Source organism: Lissotriton vulgaris, chromosome 2_1 (genome assembly GCF_964263255.1).
Source record: "Lissotriton vulgaris chromosome 2_1, aLisVul1.2, whole genome shotgun sequence".
NCBI classification, from domain to species: Eukaryota; Metazoa; Chordata; class Amphibia; order Caudata; family Salamandridae; genus Lissotriton; species Lissotriton vulgaris.
Genome location: NC_141687.1, coordinates 1,315,184,449 through 1,315,208,639, shown reverse-complemented (window position 1 = coordinate 1,315,208,639; position 24,191 = coordinate 1,315,184,449). Strand labels below are relative to the sequence as shown.

The window sequence follows — 24,191 nt, the reverse complement described above, 5'->3', positions numbered from 1 at the left end:
TGGGGTCAAGATGGGGCGGGTTAAATTGAGGTAGAATGGGGAGCAATAAAGTGGGGTAGATTGGACTGGGGTACATTAGGGCAGAGTAAGTGTGGTACATTGGGGTAGACTGTTGTGGAGTGGGGAAGACTGGAGTGGGGTAGAGTCTGGTAGACTGATTGGAGGGAGTAGAATGGGGTACAGTGGAGTGGGTTATAGGTTCGGTAGACGAGTTAGATTGGGGTAGAGTAGATTGGGATACAGTGGAGTATACTGGAGTGGGGTAGATTGTGGTGGAGTAGATTGGTGTAGACTAAACAAGGGAGAAAAAGGAAAATGGTGTGGTGAATACTCATTTAAAAACAGTGTTCTAAAAAACCGCAGCAGCAGTCTCGGAGAGAAAATACCATGACTATGGATGTGGAGGGCCCAACAGTGGTGGTGGTACAATGCTGACTCCTGACTCACCACACCATTCCTTTCACGTACATAGTGTGTAAGAGTGTTCACTATGCACTGCACCCTGCGACATCACAGGCATGTTTTAGCCGTGTGAGTAGTTCTACACCACCGCTAACATACTGTATCATGTTGTTGTTCTGGCTCTGACCTCATATGCTTACAGGAGAATTATAAATATGTTAACCTTGTTCCTTTTTCTCCCTTGTTTAGGCATAGGATCAACCATTGAGGTAAACTATACCCACACCTAACACATGTCACCAGCATGTTTTTCTTTTTAATTCTCACCATCACTAGGTCCTGAAGAATCGCGGGAAATTAATCCCATACGAGAAACATGTCGACCAACCCTCACTCTAGTCTCTCCTAGGGTTACGCTACCTAATCTGCCGTCACCCAGCGAGCTAGATCCACGTTTTTAACTGCAGTAGGGGGACCCCCAGAATAAAGTGTTTTCCGGCACCACCTGCTACATTTTAATCACCTTCTCCAGGAAACTTACTGCCCTAACCCACACACCCGCCTTTCACCAATAGGCTGTTGGACAAAAAGATCTCCGCCAAAGAGCCCCTCTCCGAGGTGAGCCCGTCGGGGATTGCACCGCCTCCCCGACGAGGAGCAACGCCTATGATGAAGCATGACACCCTTTAGGGTGTGTGAGGCAAACACGTCCAACAAAATGGATGTCCAAAGGTGTAACACACACACCTCCGGTCACGCCAGTCTCATTTAATTCCTCACTTTCTATAGGAACAGTTCAGCAACCTCCTTTGTTTAACCTGTAATTGACACGGGCACAAGCTGATACTGGACCTTCCCCCTCCTTGGGTGGTAATTGGTGCCCGGCTGATCGATTGATCACCCTCCCTCCTCCTTGACGATCACTTGGATAAGGGCACATAATACACTGGATTGGACTGAATATTTATTACTGCGCGACCAATTACTGCTAAGCGGGGCGGGTTGCCGTCTTGGCTCTATCGGACTATGGCCACTGGGGAAAGATAGATATTATGAACTGACATGCGGGATTCTAGTTGTTTCAAGTGAGGTTATTTTATCCTTAACTTATGTGGAAGTAAAATGATTTCCTGAGGCGGAGTGAGGCTCGCGTGCTTGTGCACGTACCGGCAAGCTGGTGGCCGGCAGCAGCACTTTGAAAAGCCCTCACTAAAGTCGAGCAAGCAGCGCATGCGCTGCTCTAGGCTCGACCTAAAAAAAAGAATGGGAACTAGTGTAATGTAACTGGTGCTCATGTAAAGCGCCAAATACTTCCCGGTTAGGTCGAGTTTGGGCTATATAAAATTGACAAACAAATAAATAGCACCTCAATTTACAGCAGGAGCAGTGGCTAGACACTTATTAAGTTAAATTATTCTGTAATTCGTCTATGCTCCACATGAACACAAGGAAGTTGCGCAATGAGTAATGCCTTGCAAGTGCTGCCGAATTGCAAGACAGCAAAGAAGAGTGATAAGGATGTCAACAAATGGCCTTGAAGCCCCTTTTTAGAGTTTTTAAAAAAAAAAGATATAATAGAACGTTGCCAATCGACAGTGCATGCATGCAGCCTGGAGACTCGACCTAAAAATGGGCAAAAGAATAGGCTTTTTATAGGAACTGGGAGAACCTACAGTTGCAGCAGCATTAAGTAAATTAAATAGAAATGGGGTCCATAAAACAATATTATCTAAAAATAGGTCCAGTGGGACCCTGTCAATTCCCTTTACATTTATGACAGCTGCTAAGCACTGTATCCCCCAGCTAGAATGTAATAACACCCTGTAGGAAATGGCCCTTTTTGCAGGGTTATCCCCAAACTTTTTGCTACTTCCTCCTATTTTTTCCTGACCTGCTGTTGTTGGAGTTAGGACTATGGGCACTTTACCACTGCTGATCAGTGCTAAAATGCATATGCTCTCTGTGTAAATTGTGTTATGGATTGGTGTTTCCATGATTGGATATTTGATTTATGGGTTAGTCCCTAGTAAAGTGCACTGAGTATGCCAGGACCTGTAAATCAAATGCTACTAGTGGGCCTGCAGCACTGATTGTGCCACCCACGTGAGTAGCCTTAAAATGGTAAATAAGACCTGCCATTGCAGAGTCTGCGCGCAGTTGGTAACTGCCATGTCAACTTGGCCAGTGAACACACTTGCCAGTCCCTAACCTTCCCTTTTCTACAGGTCAGGCACGCCTAAGGTAGGACCAAGGTACCCCTGTGGGCAGGGTGCAGTGTATGTGAAAGATAGGACATGCCCTGGTGTGTGTGGCATGTCCTGATAGTGAATTACAGCCAATTTCGTTTTTCCCTATGGCAAGGCTACCTGTTCCCCATGGGACAGAATGGGAAGTTTGTTTATAACATCTTATAGACAAAACGGGCCCAGGGAATTAGGTAAGAAAATAAAATTTAGTATGCCTAAACTCAGAATTTAACGATGTGTCTTTAAGTAAAGGTGATTTTTTACATTCTTTGTTTGAAAATACCACTTTTAGGAAGTAGTTATTTTCTAGCTCAGTCATCCTGTGTGCGTCTGCTGGAATGTGGATTGCTTGTATGGGTTTTGGACGACAGATGGCTAGGAAGCAAGGGTGGCTCCCTATAGTCTAGGTAGGTCAGGAAAGGGCTGAATAGACCTGGGCTGCGATGGGTGAAAAGGGAGGAGATTTCCCTGCACCTCAAAGGGCCTGATCTGCCTCTGACTATGCCGTCTCCACCCCTTGCCAGGAAATCACACCAGAGAAGACAGAACTGGTTCTGGCAGGGCACAGACATCCTCTGCCTAGAGGATCAAAGGTTTTTTGGATACAAATACTGGGGCCCAGACCCCTAAACTTTAGAAGTCTTTTGGATCAAGAATACTGACAAGAAGAAGAGGTGGAGAAGCTGTGACGAAGACCTACCACTTTGCTGTGTGCTTTGCTGTGTTGGCCGGAAGTGGCTGCTTCTGTCTTGGGTAGTGAAATGACTGGACTGAACTTTCTGTAGTCTGCTTTGTGAGTTTCTCCAAGGACTTGAGGTAGAGCTTGTCCCCTGTTCAAGAAGTCTCAGGAACAACAAAGACGTCATGCTCTTCTGACCGCAGTACTGGGACTGTGTATTTTGTGCTGTAACAGAGGAAAAGCAACTCGGCGACGTCTATGACGCCGCTGCCGACTCAGTGTCCTGACGGCACCACAGAGGGCACCGCCGCATCCGCAACCCTGTTCTCACCGACAACGCCTGCTGATGCCGCCTCCGAGCCGCTGCTCGCACCGCAACGTGTGAGCACCGCACTCCGCACTTCACAATGCCCTGGCACCGCAGAAGGCACTTCCGCAACGTGACCCTGGTCTCACCGACGACGCCATCTGATGTCGCCACCAAGCCGTTGCTGGCACCACGACCTGTGGGAACCGCACTCCGCACTGCCTCGTTTCACGCCATCTGACGCTGCCACCAAGCCGCTGCTTGCACCTCAACCTGTGAGCACCGCACGCTGCACTTCGCACCGCAGCGGCCTACGCCAGCACTCCCGACTCCAACAGAGAGGAGATCGACCTGCAACACGTGTGACTTCGAGGGACCCGATGACTCCTGCATCGACCTCCGGAACCAACGCCTGCGGACGCCGTGTTCTCGGAAGCTCAATGAGAGGTCGCCAACGCCCTACATTTCTAAAAGGTACTGTTTGTGGGTCTTCCCGACACCGTAGTAGGCCTGCGAAGGACGGAGCTATCAACATCAAGGAACTGTTTTTAAAGCGTATTTTGATAACTGTGGATTTTTAAGTACTGTATTGTGAATTTTTATCGTTTTTGGTCTTGTCTTAAGTATATAAAAATATTGGATACGCTTACGCTGTATTACTGTTGGTTATATGCAAATGCTTTACACACTGCCTCTAAGATAAGCCTGGCTGCTCGTGCCAAGCTACCAAGGGGGTGAGCAGGGGTTATTTTAGGAGTGTAACTCCCTTATCCTGACAAGAGTGGTGGTTTCTGCCTGGCTTTGACACAAGACCTATCCTACCAAAAATCCCATTTCTAACACACCCTCTTCAATACCTCTAGCCTTCGGTGTACTTAAGTCCTCATGCTGTAGCCAAATCACCCTATCTGAAGAGAAAATTGCAGCAAAGTATGCGGCCCACTCCTTGGTAGGGATCACAGTTTCTATTCTTAGCCTCGTGTCCTCTTGAAAGTAAGGGGTATTTCCAACTTTCTAAAACACAACGTTATGAGATAGTTTACTAGATGCCAATAGTGCCTCCCATGCTTCATCCCTAATTTCTTATTTCCTTCGTGTTATGGCGAACTTCTAGAGGGGCATACGCTTTTTAATAAGCCCCACATGCTTTGAGAGACAAGATTTTTATGAGCTTTACTACGAGCTCTGTCAAACCATCCAGAGGTACCTGAAGGCCTTGTATGGCTTGTTAAACCTACCTGTATGGAAGAGGACAGTGTGGCAAAAGCCTGCAGCATTAGATCTTCGTGAATATATAAGCACATATCTCCTTTGGTTTTCTGTTTGCTTAGTACATCAGATAGAAATCTCCCTCTATCAATCCTATTCCATTTAGCAGAAATTTCATTATTTTTACTACCTATAACCCATCTTTTTCAAAAGGGAAAATGAAATCTACTATGGGTAGATTGTGATCACTTAAACAAGATGGATGCATTTCAAAATCCCTTAAAAAACAGGAGTCAGGTTATGTGATATTAAAACGGAAATCAACAGTACTACAGCATCGATTTCCAACATAATTGGGACATAGTGACCTTATAACTGTCGCATGGTCTTTAGCAAAGAGAAAATCATATTTAATTACTAGTTTATTAAGGGCTTCATCAAACCCTGTGTGGGAAAAGTGTGGCAAATTCTAGCATGAAGAATTTAACATTCCACACACTACATTAACCTTCAAGTTACAAAATTGGATATTGAAAATCATCAAACCAAACTAAATAAGAGTCCTTTCTGCAGTAATTAAAATAGGTGTCAGGATCACTTTCTAAATGTAAAACCATATCAATATAATATGAATCATAAATGTTGTTTTAAAAATACAATAAATGTATAAAACCATAACCCCCATCTTTAGGTTTGTAACTCACCCCTGAAATATTCCAGCATAATAATCTTCTACCATTGCTCTTGGACTCATTATTATTTAAGATTTTGCTCTCTCCTAAAAGTGTATTATTTATCCGATCACTTCATAGGCCGACAAACTTAAAACCAGGGTCTCCCATGCCGGGTGAACCCCTGGACTGACCGGTCTATACCGGTTTACTAATGTACTCAGGGGGAAAAAACGGTTTATGGTTTACAATTCACACCTTGCACTTGGGCAAAGGGAGGGGCTGACAAAGTAAATGACTCATGCTGCGACAAAATGACTTCTATTTATTTTCGCTGGGGTACTAGCTGGGGCGAATAAAAGAAGTGGCTTGCGAGGTGACAAAATTAGCCTTCTCTCATTCTAATATTTAGCTGTTATGTTTATCCCACAGGGTTTTAATTACAGCTTAATATTACTCAAGAAACAAGAACATTTGTCACACAATTTTATCCCACAGAAAGCATGCTTAACTTAACATACTATTACACAACACCTCAATTATGTATGTCTTACATGATCTTAATCACACTTTGCGGATTAGATAGCACTGCTTTTAAGATCTTTATTATTCAATAAATTCAGTTCAGTACAAATTCATTCCTTAATTTAACTAGGCTCGGTGGAATGTTTAATTCTGCTGGCGAATCAAAGGAATTTGGTAATTTCGCATTATTACTGTAATACGAAATTACTTACAAATTCTGTTGTGCGGCCGGTGAAATTAATCTGAAAAAAAGTTTCTGAAGAGGGCTGGAAGAAGGAACAGTCCCTTTGTGGTTTTTAAACTAAGAGGGACTGCTCCCTCTTGCAGCCCTCTTTAGAAACCACTGCAGGACATACATCACGACGAGTTTACATATTCTCCAGAAAATAATGCAGAGTATGTAAGGGCGTCGAGGGGTATATGCACTGTAGTGATTTTTAAACAGGGCGGGAAAAACCACTGTGGATTAAACTTTAACCTGCAGTGATTTTTAAATGCAGATGTACTGCTCCTTCATCCCGGCCGGCTTAAAAAAGGTCACTGTAGAGTATGTAAGGGCAAAGAGGGGTATGCACTGCAGAGTGATATGTAGTGGCTTCTGAAGTTGGCGGTGGTGCCCTTACATATTCTGTAGTAATCACTGCAGAGTATGTAAGGCCACTGAGAGGTACTTGGTTGCACTATTTTCTTAGTGCAAAATGCATCCACGCATCCATATGCCCACTCCGCCCCTTAGCAGAATGTTTATGGAATTTCAAGAATCAAATTCTGTCAATTCCACCCATCTATTGATTTAATCCAAATTTAGGGCCTAGATATGAGACAAATTGAAGGAAATACTGCTTTTTTTCAGCTGGTCAAATTTTAATTGGTGACTTTAGATGAACACAGAGGCCAAGGGAAAAACACACAATGTACACGACTTTTAGAAAATTGTAGAGAATTTCTACTCTGTATGTCTTTTCCTTTCGCCCTTGACAGTGACGGAGGAGAAAGATCAACTCCACCTCACAACTTTACAGTGTGGACTTTTCAGTAGTCCTCATTAATGTACTGTAGGCAATAGACTTAAAGGCTACAAAGAATACACATATCCAATAAAATTCTAGGTTTTGTATCTCAATTTATGGAAAGTATATGGTAAAGCACACTAGAAATAACCTCCCCGTCTATTACTTTCCTTCCTCCACCAATATTACTTTCTTTCCTCCACCAAACATCAGTTTGTCATCTTCTTAACATCTTCAGCCCAAGTACAAACTTTTTAATTTCAGTAAGTTCATGTTGTCCTCAAACTGATACTTGGGAGCACATACTGGATTTCAAGAAAATGGCAACAACGTGTGTCTGTGAACAACACTAATAAACTTAGTGAAAACAAACTAAAAAAGATGGTAATGTGTCAGTAGAGTGTGGATGGCGAGGAATGTATGTATTCATGACAAGAAAAATACAGGCTGGAGTTAAGAATCTTTGGAATATGACATGGTTTGGGGGATGGTATAACATTTTCCTAAAATTAGACAGACTGCATAATCATATTCCTAATCGCTTGTATCACTGGCGGTTATTGGAAATCTCCTACCGGCTAAGCTTTTATTGATAATTCTGATTTTTGCTGTGAGGGAATAAGAAATATAGTGTTTACTCAGCAAGGTACTGTAGAAAATGTGTCTTACTTGATGAAGTTTGGGTCACATTTATTAGAAATTGCATCAGGTGTATGCTTACTTAAATCACACTGCAGGTGTTTTACTTGCTCAATTTATAATCCTGACCCTGCTTGCAGGCTGGTTGCCCCCACACCGGCACTCGTCGCCTGCAGACCCGCTGATTACTGCTTCCTGGTGCCCCTTCTGTCGCAGTCTTCCCCCACTGCCTCCTACTCGGCCTTCCCGCCGCAGCCTCCCTGCCGCCCGCCCCCAGCACTCCCATTGGCCTCCCCGATCCCACCTCCCAGCTGCTCCTCCCTCCCAGGCCTCCTGTACATACAGCCCGAGCGACGGTGATCGGGACCGACCTTTGACCCTACTTGCAGGCAGGTCACCCCCAAACTGCCACTCGTCGCCTGCAGACCCGCTAATTGCCGCTTCCTGGTGCCCCTTCTGCCGCCGCCTTCCCGCACCCCCCCTACCCGGCCTTCCCGCCGCAGCCTCTCTGCCGCCCGCCCCCCAGCCCTCCCATTGGCCTCCCCGATCCCGCCTCCCAGCTGCTCCTCCCTCCCAAGCCTCCTCTTATGCAGGCCGAGAAGCGGACGCGCGCCAAGGCCGTGCCCATGGCAAACCCGTCTGCGCCTGGACCGCGCCCAGCGCCAAGAACACCTGGACCCTACGAACGCCACGACACCAGACTCCACTACGACACCAGCAGCCTCCACACACTCAACGCGGCCGAAACCATGCCTGCTTTAAGGCCGCCCCGAAACGGACCCACGGACCCTTCTCCTGCCACACCTACAGCTTCACCTGCGACAGAACCACCAAACCTCCAAGGACCGAACCCAACCACCTCCGCTGCATACTCCTCAACACCCGCTCCGCACACAAACACGCCGTCGAGCTCTGGGATCTGCTAGACACCTTCGTCCCAGAGGTGGCCTTCTTGACCGAGACCTGGTAGAACGACTCCTCGGCGCCCGACATCGCCATAGCCATCCCGGACGGCTACAAGATCACCCGCAGGGATCGCGCCAATGGAATCGGAGGAGGAATAGCCATAGTCCACAAGTCCACCCTCAAGGTCGCCACCCACGCAGACGACACCCTCAACACCGCCGAACACCTGCACTTCCGGATCCACACCGACCAAAACACCACCCTCAGAGGAACTCTCATCTACAGACCCCCTGGACCCCGGGCTCAGTTCAGCGACTCCATCGCCGACCTCGCCAGCACCCACGCACTCGCCACCACGGAATACATCCTCCTAGGGGACCTGAATTTCCACCTCGAGAACAGAAACAACTCCAACCCTGCCACCCTGACCGACAACCTCGCCAACCTCGGCCTCAGACAACTCGTCACCACACCCACCCACACCGCCGGCCACACGCTTGACCCTATCTTCTCCACAGGCTCCCACGTCGCCTTCGACCACACCACCGAACTCCACTGGACCGACCACCGATGCATCCACTTCACCTTCAAGAAACGAACCACGCACCATCGCACCCAACAGCTGCCTCGCCGCTGCTGGAGCAAAGTCACCGAAGACCAGCTACTCACCTCCCTCGCCAAGAACCCACCCACCGACCCCACCAACTCCAACGCCAGAGCCCTCAACCTCAGACAGTGGATCGACAACTGCGCCAACACCCTCGCCCCACTCAAGAAACCCCGCAACAGTCACACCAGCAAGAGAGCCACATGGTTCACCAAGAGCTCCAGGCCTCCAAACGCGCATGCCGAAAACTGGAGAAGACATGGCTCCACGAACGCACACCAGGCAACCACGAAGCCCGCAAGGATGCTACCCGCAGACATCACCACCTCATCAGAATAGCCAAGAGATCCTCCTTCAAAGACCGCTTGGATAACAATGCACACAACAGCAAAGAGCTCTTCAGCATCGTAAAAGAACTGTCCAACCCCAGCACCAACACCAACGACATCCCGCCCTCACAAGAACTGTGCGACTAACTGGCCATCTTCTTCCACCGCAAGATCGCTGACATCCATGACAGCTTCAACACCACGACCGCCCCGACCACGCCAGATTCCACCTTCCCCGTGAACACCACCAGCGCCAACCGCCTGACCTCCTGGTCCAACGTCAACAACGAGACACGCAAGGTCATGAACTCCATCCACTCAGGATCTCAGTCTGACCCATACCCACACCACGTATTGAACAAAGCAGACACAGCCATCGCACCCCAACTTTGGAAGGTCATCATCTCCTTCGAAACAGCGACATTCCCGGAAAGCAGGAAGCACACTCTCCTCAAGAAGTCCAAAGCATACCCCAAGGAACTCAAGAACTTCCGGCCCATCTCCCTGCTCCCATTCTCGGCTAAAGTCATCGAGAAAATCGTCAACATGAAATTGACCCGCAACCTGGAAGACAACAACATCCTGTACCCGTCCCAGTCCGGATTCAGACGAAACCACAGCACCGAGACAGCCCTCATCACCGACACAGACGACATCAGTCGCCAACTAGACAACGGCAAAACATCAGCGCTCATCCTCCCGGACCTGTCGGCCGCCTTCGACATGGTCTGCCATCGCACTCTAAAGACATGCCTCCTAGAAGCCGGAATCCACGAGAAGGCCCTTGACTGGACCACGTCCTTCCTCACCGTCAGAACCCAGAGCATCCGCCTCCCACCCTTCTGATCCGAAGCCACAGACATAATCTGCAGTGTCCCCCAGGGCTCATCCCTCAGCTATTCAACGTCTAAATGGCCCCCCTCGCACTAGTGGCCCGCCATCACAACCTCAACATCATCTCCTACGCCGACGACACCCAGCTCATCTTCTCCCTCACCAAGGACCCACACACCATCAAAACCAACCTCCACGAGGGAATGAAGGCCGTTGCCGACTGGATGAGGAGCAGCCGTCTGAAGCTGAACTCGGACAAGACGGAGGTCCTCATCCGCAGATCCACTCCCTCAACCTGGGACGACTCCTGGTGGCCGACCACACTGGGAACAGCACCAACACCCACCAACCACGCACGCAATCTAGGATTCATCCTCGACTCCTCCCTCTCCATGTCTAAGCAGGTCAACGCCGTCTACGCCTCCTGCTACAACACCTTCCGCATGGTCCGCAGGATCTACAAGTGGATACCGACCGAAACAAGAAGAACGGTGACACAGGCCCTCATCAGCATCAGACTGGACTACTGAAACCTTCGCCCTCACGCTGTCCCCCGCATCAAACGAACGACCTCCAGCGGCAGATCTTTCTCCTAACTCGCCGCCAAGACCTGGAACACCCTCCCTACCCACATAAGGCAGACCCAAGACCTAATTACCTTCAGAAGACTCCTCAAGACCTGGCTCTTCGAGCTGTAGCAGCACTCCCCCTGCCCCTTCAGTGCCTTGGGACCCTCACAGGTAAGTAGCGCGCTCTACAAGTACTTGATTGATTGATAACGCAAGGAAGTCAGCACAAAATAGCTATGCCAAACGATACACCTTAGGGCTTCAGGGCTACGTAGCAGCGAAAAAATACATCTAAAAAAACGTTAGGTTTTTTTCGTACTAATTGCAGATATATTTAAACAATCTGACATGAAACAATACAGAGACAATTACACAATATAACCACCCCATACAATACTTTTTAATTCTTACTTAATGGTATGGGGTCCATTTTTCAAGATACACCGGTCTGGAAACTGGTCAAGTTTCTTTGAAAGCCTTTTCACAAACTTCTTACTTTGCTGTACCCCTGGATTGTGTTCATAATCAGTGGAAGCAGACAGAGGAAGGCCATCTCGAACGCGTACCACCGATGCAAAGAAGACCACGGACATTTGAAAAACTATATCAAAGTACCTAAAAGTAAACAAGAGATGTAAAACAGGTGTTTATTAATGTGTGCAATTTTTCAATGGAGATCTCAAAAACTGCTCCAATTCCTTCAATATGTTCCATGTCCTTTCTCTACGTAGCTTCTCAAATCATTTCCTCCATTAGTGGACTGATACAGTTAATAATTTACCTATTTGTCCTGCCCCGACAATGAATAACCAAGAAGAACAATAGTATGAATAAAGTTGATTTTAGAATGAAAAGTGTACAAATATAGAGACAGATGCACGCTGATGATGTCTCCGGCGTATCCCTAAAAACACTCAGTATTCTGTTCTGTCCTTTCCTCTAACTGAACGTTAGACCTGACACTCTTGGGAGGTAGTCGCCCAGATTATTTTCCTTCACCCCTCTTTATTTTGCTGAGTTCCTTGGGTTTTTGTTTGCCTTAGGACTCTAAGGGCCAGATGTAGGTCGGTCGGTAACGGCCGAAAATCGGTATTTTCGGCCGTTACCTATCGGTATATAGGTGATCGCTATGTAGGGGGCATTATTTTACCGAATCGGTAAAATTACCGATTCGGTAATTTTACCGATTCGGTACAATAAAAAAATCAGTAAATTTACCGAATGTGAGCCACCCAGATGTAGGTGGGACTCTTCAGAGTCCCAAAGGCCTTACCGAATCGGTATTTTACCATCAAATCCAATTTGATGGTAAAATACCAATTCCGGTGTGCATGCACATGTGTGCATGCACACCTATGCCATGTGACAGGCAGACCTGCCCTTAGGGCATGTATGCCTGCCACATGGCACCCGAGCCTGTTTTGGGGGTGCCAGAGGGTGTCAAAGTGACACCCCCTGCACCCTTGTGGAATTCGGTATTTACAGATTCGGTAAATACCGAAATCATCCGATTCGGTATTCCAGCACATCTGGAATACCTACATGTCCACCCCATAGATTTACCGATTTTTAATTACCGAATCAGTAAAATTCGGTAATTGAAAATCGGTAAATCTATTTCACCTACATCGGGCCCTATGCTCTTTACAAGTGCTAAAGTGCTTGTCTCCATTCCATAAAAAAATTAAATTGGCCTACACTGAATTGACACATTTAATTTACTTAAAAGTTTCTAGTAAATGGTACTACATGTACCCAGGGATTATAAATTAACCCCTTCGATGCTCATGACGAGCTCAGCTCGTCATGAGGTACACCTCTCGTACGCTCATGACGAGCTGAGCTCGTCATGATTGTATTGTTTTTTTAGTTCTTCAGCACAGCAGGGGAATTGCCGCAGCAATGATGGTGTTAAATACTGGTAGTGGGTTCGGGCTCTTTTAAATTATAATTTATAATTAGTTGCAGCTGCGGGAGAGACATTTGGGCGCATTTCTTGTAACGCTTGAGAATCCCTGCCTACACTACCTCTGGCTTTCCTTCTCTATGATGGCTGGTTGTACCCTACAGTCTTGTTGCAATTCTCCTGCTGCCGGGTACCCCGGCTCTGCCTACCCGCCAGTGGCCCCTTCGGAGGATTCCTTAACGCAGCTCCTACCATCCCATGTAGCCATCTCGCCCCACACGCGCACTTCCATTGCCTTTACTGTGCGAGGGGCCGAGAGGACGGACTCTCCTGGGGGCCCTTATCTGCTCTGGTGTGTCATCCGGCTAAATAGCCTGCTGCCTCCCAGACTTCACACAGCCTACGCACATCATCAGTAATTATGGGCCGCACCGATCCTAAACAGCGCAAGCTGCTCTTTGCCAAAGTGAAACCAGCGATGTGCCATGGCTCTCACTCGGACATGGATGAGCCCCCAGACCAGGAATCCAGCACAGATACAGCCGGAGGCACGTCCGCCATCATGGCAGAGCTCAAGGCTGGGTTTCGTGCAATGGACGCTCTCCGACACCTTGGCTGGCCACATTCACTGATTGAGAGAGCGCCTAGAACGCCAGGACGTGTGGGTCGATGGCCCGGAGGAGCGCATCTTGGGACTGGAGGATGGAGCCATCTCTGCGCTGAAACACATAATAAAAATTGGGTAAATCCTTAAAACAGTAGCCATCAAAAATGAAGACTTGGAGGCGAGGTCCCGCAGGAACAATATCTGCATCTCTGGTATTGTAGAAACCACGTACGAGATGCACCCCGACTAGTTAGTCGGGCAGCTTTTCTCGGACCTCCTTGACCATACTAATTTCTCTTCTACCTTCGCAGTTGAAACTGCTCATTGCTTCTTTGGCCTTCGATCTCCTGTGGGGGCCCCACTGCGTTTGCGCATAGATCACCTCCTTATCTGTAGGGATAGAGATACCGCCCTTCGTCTTACCCGAGAACAGGGACTCCAGCGCTAACAGGGTGCATCGATCTCACTTTATCCGGACTTCACTACCAAAGTCCTGGAGGCACGCTGGAAATTCAGCAATGTTAATAACTCTGCACAAGCTGGGCCTCAAATACCCTGTGCTGTACACTGCCCGGATGCGGGTTGAGGTCCATGGGAAGACCCATACATTTGACACCCCAGCAGGGGCGATCAACTTCTGCAAATACTTTGCCTCCAAGACCCCTCTTCTAGGCAGACCATGCCAGAAAGTACTGGATCATTGACTCATGCTCACCAGCCCTCTCAGAGCTGATCTGGTCCGCAGTACTTGGCTCTCCCTCCAAATAAGGGCTACCCCTGCATGATACCTGCGGTTCACCTCACACACTGTCCGTTGCTCATTCTTGCCTTCTTATTTCTTTATTAATACAAATGTGATTAATATGCGGTTGATTCTTCATTTCTATTCCATATATTCCTTCACCTAATGGGCCCCATCACATGAGAAGTTACCTCTTCCCCATGGTGATGAGTGCATTACCCTCATTGGGATTGTTTAGTTCTTTGTTTCTCCTTTTCGGGGCTTACAGGAATTTTTTATCTAGTGTGCGTGGTGGTGGAAGGAGCAGGTTCCTTTTCTGCTTTCTTTTCAGTCTTTTATTTGTTATTTATTGCACATCAGGTACACCATATGCCATCTCGCAACATGGCGCTGTTCTCCATACACCCTTTTTCTCTATGCCATCTCATGCAGGGCTTGGGAAGGCGATAGATCTTACATGGCAACATATGTGGTATCAATAATCCACATAAGGGCAAACAAGTCCTCTTCTATCTGTCCCGACATGCAGCTAAAAAATAATTTCCCCAGGAAACACATCTTCTACCCAATGGCACCCAGTCATATGCGACTGTTTGGGGAACACACCGCTACTTCTCCTGTTACAGTTCTCATACCCATGGTGTCTGCACCCTTATACATAAAATGCCACTCGGACCTGAATGGCCTCTATCTGAACCTACAAGGGACACTTGCCGACAAGCGAATTTCATTAGTCAACATATATGCCCTGAACACTGACAATCCAGAATTCTTTCAGGAGCTTTATGCTCAAATGGGACATGCTCACGCCAACTTTGTTATTGTGGGTGGTAATTTCAACATGGTACAATACTCTACCATTGACTCTACCAGTACCAAGCCTGATCGCGAGAGGTACTTCAAAATATCGCAGACACTTACGCCCTACATGATATACGGCGTGCCCGACATCCGTCCACACCTGGTTCTACCTTTTACTCTGCCCCTCTCGATGTCTGGACATGGCTAGATTATTGGTTCCTCTCTGCTAATCTTTCACTCTTGACCACAGAGGTCAACCTTCTACCACAGACTCTATCAGATCATAGTCCTGTTCTTCTCACCCTAGGAATGTGGGTCGGAGCGCACCTGGAGGTTCCATGGCGAGGCTCTACATGATCCACCCTTCCATGGCAAACTACAGGGCTCCATCATCGAATAGATTGCACTAAACTCTGGTATGGTGTCAACACAGGCCACTCACTGGGAGGCCTTCAAACCATGTATCCGCAGAGTGTACATATCTAAGCAGGCGGTTGTCCTGCATAATATCCACTCCCAAATAAAACGCATTGAAAAAGACTTCCGAGATATAGACCCAGCTGCCTCCTAAAGCAGCGACCCCCTAACTGCATTGACTCCAAGAGATGTTGACTGAATTTCGTGATCTGGCTGATAATGAACTCCCATATCTAGGGAAACATACTAGGGCTTGGCGCTATGCTGAAGGGGAGCGCCCTGGGCACACTCTTGCACTGCTAATCCGCCCTAATCACCTGTGTAGCTATGTCACTGAACTGCGCACTGCTTCTGCGTCTTCGTTTTTTGATGTCCTGGCTGAGTTCCGACACAATTATGAATGCCTGTCCGCATCCGATATACCCTAGACATGCCAGAAATCTCATCATACTAGGTGGAAATAGCAATGGTGTGGCTCTCTGATGACCAACGACAATTTCATTGTGAGACAATTTCTTGCAAGAAGGTTACACAGGCGATCAATGCTCTAGATGGGTCCAAGGCCCCTGGCCTTGACGGCCTGACGAGAATGTTCTATGAAGCTTTAAAGCAACAAATCGCGCCACATCTCTTACCATTGTTTGCTGAATCACTGGAAGCTGGTGTCTTGCCACCCACATTGCAGTGAAGCAGTCCTCACGGTCCCCCTAAGGCCCGGAAAGGACCTCCTATCACCCCCTATCCCTCCTTGATTTGGACAATTAGATCCTGGTCAAACCCCTCACTACCAGACTGTCCTTTCTAATGGAGCAGATAATATCCCCCGTCCAGTCCAGCTTTGTCCCCCACAGAGCCACATCCCTTAATTTACGCACTCCACGTCCCTTAATTTACACACTATCTTCACTGTGCTCAATAAAAATTTCAACTACAATAATTGCTGTAGTTGCCCTATTGGACACCAAAAAGGCATTCGACTCCTTGGAGGTGCCCTTCTTGAAAGCAGCTCTGATCAAACTGGGAATCTCCAATGTGTTCATCTCCCTGGTCATGTGCTTATATTCCAGTCTAGTGGCACGCCTGAGAGTTAAAGGCTCCCTAACAGATGTGTTCCCTATCACAAGAGGAACCAGGCAGAGCTGCCATTTATCTCCTCTCCTCTTCATTTTAGCAATAGACCCCTTGGTCTGCCACCTCCAGTGTGTGTGTGTGTATTGGCATTTATATAGCGCACTACTTACCCGTAGGGTCCCAAGGCGCTTCGACCGCTGCGAAACCCTTCCTGGCTTCCCTGAGAGATGGTCCCTTAATGGGTATCTCCAGGGTGAGACCAGGCATCCCCGGCGGTCTGGTGGGGCCGTTAGTGAAGATGAGGCAAGCTAATGCCCAGAGTTGCCGAGTGTGATCGCTGATCAGAGTGGGCACCGAAGCGAGAGAATTATCGAGTCCGCTGACCCTGGTCCAGAAACCTGCCGCGCCGGGAATCGAACCCTGGTCCCGGGCCGTCCTCTGCTCTCGGGTCTGCCGCCTCTAACCAGTGAGCCACACTACTAATGGCCCCCTCCTCCTTTCCCTTTATGCAAATGACATTCAGATGTTCATCCGTCATATAACCTCTCTGCCCTCATGCAGGAAATAACACGCATTGGTAACCTCTTCGGGCTTTTCCCCCTTATGGACATCTCCTGCCCTATTTCTGTGGATCAAGCCATAACCTGGGCCGAGGATAGCATGAAATACCTTGGCATACATCTTTATAGAGACAGAGACCAGATACTCCAGCTCAACTATGGTCCCATAATGGATGCCCTTACAACTCAAGTGGAGCGTTGGCTTTAACTCCCTCTTTCAATGGGGGGCATGTAGCAATAATAATAATAAAAATGATGGTTCCCCCAAGTTTTTTGCATCTTTTCTTGAATATTCATATCCCACTTACACAGAACTTTTTCAAAGCCCTATGTAGTCTTTTAACATGCCTCGTTGAAGCTGGGCACCGCCCACATCTGGTGGGATACCCTTACCCTCTCGTATGATCGCGGCGATTTCAGGGTCCCAGACCTTCACCTCTATCTCACGACCCAATGCCATTACACACATCCTTGGTATCACACAGATGTCTGTATCCCTTATCTGAGACCCAATAGGGCCCCATGGGCCCTCCCTCACTCTTCAGTTCTACCAGAAAGCCTCCCAATGGACTCCAGGGACATCCAAAGCATTTCCACATCGTTCTGGGCCTGGCAGAAACTCAGCCAAGTCCTTGGAGCTCGCTCCCTCTAACAAACGATCCCGGGAAACTAGTCACACATGAAAAGCTAGTACAACATACTCTCCACTGCTATAATCTCCACACCATGGGTGATCTTTTACCTGAAGGTCATGTCCTGACCCATGCCAATGATAACCGTTTTCAGAATGCCTCATACATGGACCACTTCGTGCTTCAATGTCTACATAGTACCCTACACTCCCTTCTTCCCCCTACCCCTTAGCACTGGACGACTTCGGCCCGCTGACACTCATCTCGGATAGCGATGTAGGCCAGCTGGTCTCCAGGTTATACCAACTTTGCAATGCCATGAAGCCTGACACTATGACTCGCATCCGGGAGGCAGGGGGTGGACATGGGCACCCCACTAATACACAAAATATAGTCTTATGTCGTTCACAGATCCAACGTATCTCCGTCAGCCACAGCCACAAAGTGCTACAACTAGAGTACCTTTACCCCTCCAACATTGCAAACTTTGATCCCACATGATCTGACCAATGTCTCAAATGCTCGGCCAAATGCAGATTTTGCACACTTATCATAAACTTGTTCGCAGATCTGACTCTATTGGGCATCTATTTTTTCCCATATCTCAGCTATGACCGGAGTAGCGGTCACACCAGACCCCTTCTTAGCACTTCCAGGTTATACTAGTGATATTACTAAGCCCGTTCGCTAGCTTACATCAATGGCACTCCAACTGGCCAAGCTTCACGCATTGTAGTGCACTGGGGTAGTGACCGGGTCCCCACATCTGGAGCTTGGCCTAAAAGTATGACTTATTGTGGCGGCATCAGCAGGGAGTATGCGCAACTTCAACCACTCACATCCTGCCATAAAGATTTCTGGCAGCAACTGTGTGACTACCTTCTCACTCTTCAGATTGCTCATTTCCTTAATTTCCTTCATCCCGACTTCCTCCTGGACCCTCCCCTCCTGCACTGCATCATATGCCCTCACTAATGATACAGCCCTGCTCCTTCATTTCATGTATGCACTGTATTTGTTGATGTTATCATGCATCTAACTATATCGTATTTATGGTGGTGCATTTTGCTCTTTGCTACATCACTGCTGTACCCGTGTGATGTGCTTATTTGTTCTTATGTTGTTGTCTACATGACTTCATGTATAAAAATCAATAAATATATATTTTTTTTAAGTGAGCATGTTAATGGTGGTGTTTCTTACCTGGCCTATCCTGACCACATAACACCAGAGTGTCTCCAAAGGCTAGCTTGCTGGGTCCTGTGTGAGCTACTGGGACACAACAACCTCCAGAGATCATGCAACTTACCTGCCTGCTGCTGGTCACTAATGGAATGCGACCTAGACTCCAGGTGTAATGCTAAATGTTGCGCAAAAACCGCTTTAAGAACCAACAGGACACCGGTACCTACTTGCAAGCCGATTCAACAAAGGTGCATCGGCGGTGGGTTTGACTTTGCTGCAGCTCGAGCTTCGTTGTTCTCTTCAGCAGCAAATCCTTTCTAAGAGCTTTTCCCGCCCTCATCGACAGTTTCACCAAGACCTCTCAACTAATAATCCGAGCACATGCGAGTTTCAACTGTCTTTACATGCTGAAAACTACCACCCCATATTCTAATCATAGACAAACATTTCCCAAATCTGATAATGGGCAACATAAAAATAATTACTGTCCCTGCCTCATTATCTTTTTATCTAATCTATATCAAAGGTTTCCCTCGTTGCTACCGATGCACAACGTCCTCCTTGCACCCAGATATCAAAACAACTGATTTCCTATAATTGCTTCCCTTCTCAAAAGATTTTCACAGTCCTCATTAATGAGGGTGGACCACGCCCAAAGATAAACAATGTGTTGCTTCTAAATACAAAAGAAAAACGGTTTGTTTTCATTCCTCTCCCTTGTGGAAGATATAAGACAACCTGCAATAGCACATCCAGTCTCTGTCCAGTCTCCTCGAAGTACATGGTCCATGGATCTTGATAATATGTGTCTTGGGGCCAGATGTAGGCAACTTCAATTTAGCGAGTCCTTAATAGCGATTTTTACTGAATCGCTATTAAGGACTCGCTAAATGGAATGTAGGTAGGAATCGCTAAAATTCCTTAATAACAAATCAGTAATTGAGATTCGTTATTAAGGAATACCTAGCCATTCATTCCTATGAGCTAGGAGGCCCGTAGGAATGAATGGGAAGATATTCACTATTAGCGATTCGGTATAACTGAATCGCTAATAGGGGGAGCTATTTCAAGGGTGCCAAGGTGTCCAAAGGACACCCTGTTGCACCCCTGAAAAGTGCATGTGTGCACATGTGGCGCTCATACATGTCCCAAGGGAATGGATGTGTGACACATGGCACATCTAAAAAAGCAAAAAAGTGTTTTTGTAAAGGAAATCGCTACTTACCACCAACTTGAAGTTGGTGGTAATTAGCGATTCTTTAAGGCTAAAGTCCACTATTTTTAGTGCTACGTACATTGTATTTAAGGAATCGGTATTTCCAATTCCTTAAATGCAAGAGCAAAATAAGGAATCGATATTTTGCGATTCCTTATTTTGCAAGTAGGTTTCAACTCACCTACATTGCACACAGCCAAATACCGGTCTGTAACGCAGAAATTCTGCGAATTTCTGCGTTACCGCTCGGTATTTGGCCACCTACATCTGGCCCTTGGTGACTTGCGAGTCCTATAGTAGAACAAGCATGGTTTCATTTAATTTAAATGTGCTTTAATGAAACCATGCTATGTGAATTTTGATATACACAACAACATGGAAGAAAAGGCAAAACGAGGACTTGATTCGTAGGCTCTTCATCGTCAAGCAGGGACCCATAGAGCCTATCTGGTGGAACCTTTAAGGCACATGCTTCGGATGACTGAAAGCATCAGTGACCAGCGGTTTGGATGTTGTATTCTTGGCTTTTGTACAAGCCTGTCATTTGAATCCTGGCCTCACCTCGACCCTCCACACTGTCATGGTATACCCACACTTATATGGTCCCTTGTGCTAAAAAAAAAAACAGGGGAATCAGCATTAGTGATTCAAGCATGCAAGGCTGCCTTCGCTTTTGGAAGCTTCAGGGAAATGGAACCAAACCTGCCCTGCAAGCAACGTGGAAGGACCCTTTCTTGAGTATGATAACCAGCTTCTTGGGCATGTACTGCGGCCGGAGGGTCCAATGGAAGGAGTTACTTCTGAACAAAAAACTGCTATTTTACTGCAGATTGGTGTGCATAAAAAGTATCTCCTGGGAACCCAGTACCTTCTGAAGTATGCATTCGATTTCCTTTTCCTTGAGGAAGTAGTCAAATAAAGAGGAGGCATGGATTATGGATTAAGAGGCAAGCATTGCCTCTCTTCTTCAGAACAAAAATAAGAAGAAGACAACACAAGAAAAAAGAAAATATGCCACAGGTGACACACATGTCCTACTGTGATGTTGGTCCTGTTGCCTTTGTCCTACCTCTTACTATTCTAGTTAAGGTCCTGGTCCTTGCCATATAGAATCCAGTTCTTTCTGCACTGGTCAGCCCAGCTCCAATGGCTCGCGTCAGCACATTAACTATGACAACATACAACAGGAGAAATCGGTAAACCCAGTTGAGATCCGGGTGAATGTGGTAACAGGCAACAATGTCTCAACAAGAAATACTTTAAAGACAATTGCTTTTAAATAATTGTCTTTAAAGTATTACCTGTTGAAACATTGTTGTCTGTTACAGAACATTAACTTTGGCAGCTAGTCGAGCAAATCATTAACTCTCTATATGGTCATTTTCATTTGATGGCAGACACCATTCCAGGGCCTCAGTTCATAAGTGAATATATACATGTTGAAAGTTGGAAGAGTTATCACCAGAACATCTATGGCAACATTTATTTCTACAAGATTCTACAACTCCATTCACATTGGTGGCTGGCAGAGAGCAGGTTAATGTGTTCAACATGTTCCAGCTGTCCTGAATGTCTGGCAATTACCATATTCAAAATAATGCAAGAGCTCATCATACAGGAAATGGAGGGGCACTGACAAGGAGACAGCTCCGATATACAGACCAAGATGTATCCCCCTGTAGGGTCTGGGTTTGACACTCCAAAAACACTGAATAGAGGCTCATCACTTCCAGGATTTGCTGGTTATACCATGGCAGCATCCAAGGGTAGTATAGCCTGAGAGCCCACCATAGGGGGCTCTTCCGGCCATTAAAAGTCCGCTTCAGCATTAAACAAGGGAGGGGGCCTTTGATGGCCAACAGCGCCCGCTATGGTGGGCTCTAAGGCTATTTGAGCATTCCGCTGTAGAGGGCAGAATGCTTAAATATGCAAAACAAAGGCCTCAAGAATCCAGAGGGGATTAAAAGTCCTCTCTTACTCCATGAGGCCTTTTGTGCACAGCAACAGCTGTGAACAAACATCAAAATGTTGGAGCGCAGGTCTTCTACCGGCCACTAAAAGACCGGAGCACTCCACTGTTTTCAATGGATCTTCCAGCATTCCAATGTTCTAATACATCTTCAAACAGCATAGACAAAAGAGAGAGGATGCCCCTCACAAAAGGTTTCATACAGCCTCCTCCAACTTCGTCTTAAAATCTGACATTTTGTTGGCTTACCAGGACACGTCACTTCTAGAACATCTTTAGGCCATGACTGTGGCTCTTCAAGAGTGAGCAGATGGTGAGAGTCCAAACAGAACTCAATGATTCAGACATTTCTTTGGCTTTATTGAGAGCTTCTGCCTTAAAGTCAGTCTGAGTTTTCACAGTCAGATGTCAATTCTACCTGCACTCTTGAAAAGGTGACTATTTCTCAGATGTCTTTGCACTTGGGACACAAGTATTTTTGTACTTCTTGGGGGGAGCTGGCAAAATATCTGCAGAGTCCCCAATTTCCCACACAGTCATAGAAATTAACAGCTTCTAGGTTTCCTCATTCCATTCAGAATCACCTTGAGGAGCTTAGTCGGTGTGTGTTTAGGGGGCCACTATGGAGCAAGACATGATACCAAACACATCTACACCTTCTTGCCACCGGGAGTAATCTTAACAGTTTGTTGCTTCAAACATTTCAAATGACTATGAAAGTAGGATTACTTTAGGAGAATAAGTTCTGTATGTAGCCTAAGAAGATAAATCCGCAAAATTCTTTATTCTCCTCCTTGAACTATGCCTTATTCAGACTCATTGTGTTTAATTAACAAGGGAACTCAATTGTAATGTTCAGGGACCTTGGGTAGTAGTACGTTACAATTAACAAAATAGTCCCTGACAGGGGAGATTCACACAGAAAACAATGACCATAGGCGTGAAATCAGTGCTATATTGAAGCTGTCCAACCGGACAGAAAATGTAATAATGTATCAAATCACATAGAAACTATATTGGGATCATCTGGACGTAAAAATTACATGCCTGAGGGAATTTTAGCCAAGCGTAATAGCAGGAGGCAAGCAATGAGGCAATTGTGAAAATCCCAGGAAATGATTACTGTGGTCGCACAGAGGTATGTTAGATCACTTGAGTGCCTTGGCGCATAGCAAAGGAGGTAAGATGGGATTGGGGCAATTCCCAATTGAGGGTCCTGGTATGGAGAGGCACAGTAACCTAATGACACGAATAGCAGCAACCAATACAATTTAGAAATATATGAAAGGTGCGTAACAATGATACGAGTATTCCTGAGCAGGTACAATGACCTGTGTATTCTTCTGTGTTCCGGGGTGCTCGGGCTATGCGCCAAGACGCTCAAGTGATCTAACTACCTCCGTGCAAATCCCTTCATGGCATTTTCGCGATTGCAAAAAATGATCAGCCTGCGCACTCTCTTATGTATACTCGAGGTACTCTATGATTGTACAAAGTTAGAACGTTGTTAGTGTGCTGTTTGGTTGGAAGGCAGCCAGCCCTAATAAACGATCAACCGCTGGTGGAAACTCCACTAGTATTCCAAACGCACTACTTGTTTAAAGTATTATCATTAGACACAATTAATTCATTGTTATCAATCCTAATAATCACTCATGAAAATGTTTCTCAAAAAGATAATCTTGTATTTTTTCAAACTGTACGTTTATATTACAAATTCAAGAAAACTGGTGAATTTATACACAGTGATGGAAAATACAAATACATCAACATAATTTGTAATTATAAAGGCATGAAGATACAAACAATCATATAGATTAAATCAAAACTCTAAAGACAGGTGAATGATGACAAACACAATGCAATATAAAAGCCCAATGCATTTCGGGGGGTTCCCTTCTTCAGGGGCACTGTAAGAAACAAAACATGATATCAACTCATTGTAGCGATGTGTTTCAAAAGTACATACTAATTAGCTCAGAAAACTTATTTCTAATCAATGTAAACAGGCAGTTCTATATACACACGAAATATACAAAAGAAACACTAGGTAACGCTGTATGAGCTTATTAAAGAGGTCAAAAAGTCACTAAGAGAGAGAAAAAGCGACTTGAATAGTAGCCACGCCACCAAGAGAACACCATGTGTGTAT

The 24,191-nt window shown here is 46.4% G+C and overlaps 1 protein-coding gene across 3 annotated transcripts in view; it reads right to left on the bottom strand.

Moving 5' to 3' along the window:
* SEC22A (SEC22 homolog A, vesicle trafficking protein) overlaps positions 1-24,191 on the bottom strand; it is a 458,264-nt gene that overhangs the window by 390,841 nt on the left and 43,232 nt on the right. For all 3 annotated transcript variants that reach the window (XM_086957074.1, XM_086957076.1, XM_086957075.1), the window contains exon 2: positions 11,345-11,548. In XM_086957074.1, the coding sequence (XP_086813200.1) occupies positions 11,345-11,526 (182 nt within the window). In that variant the 5' untranslated portion in view covers positions 11,527-11,548. The remainder of the gene's footprint in view (positions 1-11,344; positions 11,549-24,191) is intronic.